This window comes from Ursus maritimus (assembly GCF_017311325.1).
Source record: "Ursus maritimus isolate PB19 chromosome X unlocalized genomic scaffold, ASM1731132v1 scaffold_X1, whole genome shotgun sequence".
NCBI lineage: Eukaryota > Metazoa > Chordata > Mammalia > Carnivora > Ursidae > Ursus > Ursus maritimus.
The window spans coordinates 80,735,264-80,738,459 of NW_024423319.1; the positions used below are offsets into that span (position 1 = coordinate 80,735,264).

Here is a 3,196-nt window from a genome sequence, read left to right on the forward strand (position 1 = left end):
AGATAACTGGGTAAAACACACTAGATGAAAAGATGAATCTTAGTATCTGACTTATTTGGCACATCCTTAATTTCCAGGATAAAATCAGTAGAAGTGAAACTAACAATTTTCAAAGAATTCAGACTATGGACTCTGGGAAACAAACTTAGGGCTTCAGGGGGGGGTGGGGGAATGGGATAGGCTGGTGATGGGTAGTAAGGAGGGCACATATTGCATGGTGCACTGGGTGTTATACACAACTAATGAATCATCGAACTTTGCATCAAAAACCAGGGATGTACTGTACGGTGACTAACATAATAAAAAATATTATTATTTAAAAAGAAAGAATTCATACATGCAAGTCTCAGGACAAGAAACTTCTAAATGCACAGATGAGGAGACTCTGCTCATCTTACTAGTTATATACACTTTTCCTCATGGAGTAACTGATGCTTTCTGGTTTATTTGTGGAACTTTTGTTCATAGGAAAGCATAGACACAGGGCCAGATCTTGTCTTCTGGAGAATGGTTCCAACATCCCAACACCACCTTTTTCTGGTAATATTCCAGTACTGGCTCTGTTTGGATTTCATAAGCCTTCAGTCTCTTGACAACTCTCTCTGGCTTATCATCCTCACACTGAATGAGAGGCTCTCCAGTCAGGTCATCAATGCCCACAGTTTTGGGAGGGTTGAATTCCATGTTGTCAACTTGGCCACTGGCTAGATGAACCCAGAAAGCAGTGAGACATTGCTTAATAACCTCAAAAGTCACTTTCAGATTAATTACTGTGTCTATTTGATAAGCTCTATCCAAGGCTTCTGCCTGTTGAAGTGTCCTTGGACAACCATCCAATAGCCAGCTATATTGGGTGAGGTTCTTCAGCTTACAAAGGGCCAATTGAGTCATGACATCATCTGGGATGAGCTTCCCCTGGTCAGTGAAAGTCTTGGCTAACACACCAGTTTCTATGCCTTGAAGCATGTCTTGTTCAGCACGAAGTGTTTGGTTATACACGACAACATGGTGCCCCCATGATCACTGCACTCAGCAACCTCGCGAACCACTCCATGGCCTGAGGGAAAGGCCCAGACAGAGCCCACAGCGGGCTCCCTGGCTATGTACTCCCTCTGTTCCACCGCCCCGCCCCGGATGGCCGGCTGCAGAATGTTTGTCTCATTCAAAAACACCCTCTAATTTGAAACATAAAATTATCCATCACATGTATACATTTAATGAGATCAGAGATATAACTGCAATTTGAGCCCCAGAATTGATTAAGGCCATGAAATTTTGCCAGTTTTGATCTTCAGCAGTTGTTAAATTAATTCAGTACCTAATGCTACAGAAGCACAAATGTCAATTAGCGACCTTTTTTTTTTTTTCCTGTATGAATTCATTTAGTAAATGTTGGGTTTCCAATTGGGTCAGATTCTGGACCTTTGTTTAATTTTTTTCTTCTTCCTACACCCACTTTTTTCTTCTTCTCCTTTTTTCTCCTCCTTTTTCTTTTCCTCTTTCCTTGTCTCCTCTTCCTTCTTCTTCCTCTCCTCTTTTCTCTAAGTTTTTATTTTAATTCCAGTATAGTTAACATACAGTGTATTATTAGTTTCAGGTGGACAATATAGTGATTCAACACTTCATACATCACCCAGTGCTCATCACAAGTGCCCTCCTTAATCTTCATCTCCCTCTCTCTCTCTCTCTCTCTCCCTCCCTCCCTCTTTTTTCTCTCTTTCCATATACTTGGAGGCATTATCCCTACCCTATTTATTTATAAATTTCTTTTTCCAGAGAGCCTCAAATTGGCATCATTGTTGGTATCCCAACATGGCAATATTTGTTTTTTAGGGTTTAAGGACCCTGGGCTTAAATTGGCTTTGAATTAATCTCCTGGTATGCTACAAGAGTGTCATTGGCATTTTTCCATAATTATCCTTGGGATTGAAATCTTTTTAGTGACAGGCATAGGCAGCAACAGGAACTCAAGTATTTTGTGGAGTCCTAGTGAGCCATCCACCTTTAGGGCTGTGAACCTCAAAAATTCAAATCTTCAAATAGCAACCACTTTCCAAATAGTGATAATTCTTCCTCCACACAAGTGACCACCTGACTAGTTCATACATTGCATATATTTCACAGGGTATAGCCGTTCCCATGAATGCTCTGTGGAATGGGGGACCAATGTCTGGTTGAGATACGTAATTAATTGGTCACAGGGTAAAAATTATTCTCATGAGCCTAGTGTCAGTAACAGCTTATTCTAAATTTGAAACACATCATTCATTCTATGACACAGAAATGGATCTGGACCATGACAAATGTCCCAGGGCTACTTTAAAGAGAACATCAATCTTATACTCCAGTCCACAAATGCTAATTATTTATCAAAACTTCCAACTTACTGTCTTTCCATAGCCACATGATTGGTATGATTGGTTCCTGCAGCAATCACTTCACCATTTTTTCCAATCCTCCCAATGTGTTACCCAAACCATATCCCTGATTTTGTACCTGTGTGATTCAGAAATTTCTTTTTTGTATTTCTTATACCATTTGATATGATCTCGCACCCCCTGACATGTGGGCCATGCCCAGACCACCTTAGGTGTTATTACCTCATATTAATGATTATTATTATTACAATAGCCACAATTGCCCAAATCCAACAAGCATAGTCAGATAACTAAAGAAGCATCAGATCAGAGTTTCCCATCCCCGCAATCTTGTTTCTTGCAAGTTCTAATAGCCAGGAGCAAGTATGGAAGTAACAAACAATAGAGTGAGAAGAATGAATTATATGGTTTGGATTTACTTACAGCCGTCTAGGCTTCCTCCCCCACCCCACCCCCAACCTCATAATTAGGCATTTTATTTGAATGGAAGGTAACCTTCTGTGGAATTACCATATTTAGAGTCCAGACTGCCTATCATAAGTGTGTGTTCCACTGGGAGCTGAACCTTCATTATCCAATTATCTTTTTCATTTTCTCCTTTAAGAGTTTATCTTTCAATCCATCTACTGCCTGGGGATGATATGGGGCATAAAATGTCCATAGAATTCCTATATAACTTCCCACTACTTGTTATTTGTTGCTATAAAGACAGCATCAATGTCTAATCACATGTTTAGAGAATCAAAATATGCTACACAGTTCACCTAAGAAGCATTGAATAGTATGGTCTCCATTTGCTAAGTAGACAGGGATGGTAA

General features: G+C 39.9%; 1 protein-coding gene across 1 annotated transcript; it reads right to left on the minus strand.

The window, feature by feature from the left end:
• Window positions 1-462: 462 nt before the first annotated feature.
• Window positions 463-966, minus strand: LOC103680557 (GTP:AMP phosphotransferase AK3, mitochondrial-like). Its single transcript, XM_040631542.1, has one exon. It carries the CDS (start codon window positions 964-966, stop codon window positions 463-465), a length of 504 nt encoding a protein of 167 aa, XP_040487476.1.
• Between the last annotated feature and the right edge of the window lie 2,230 nt (window positions 967-3,196).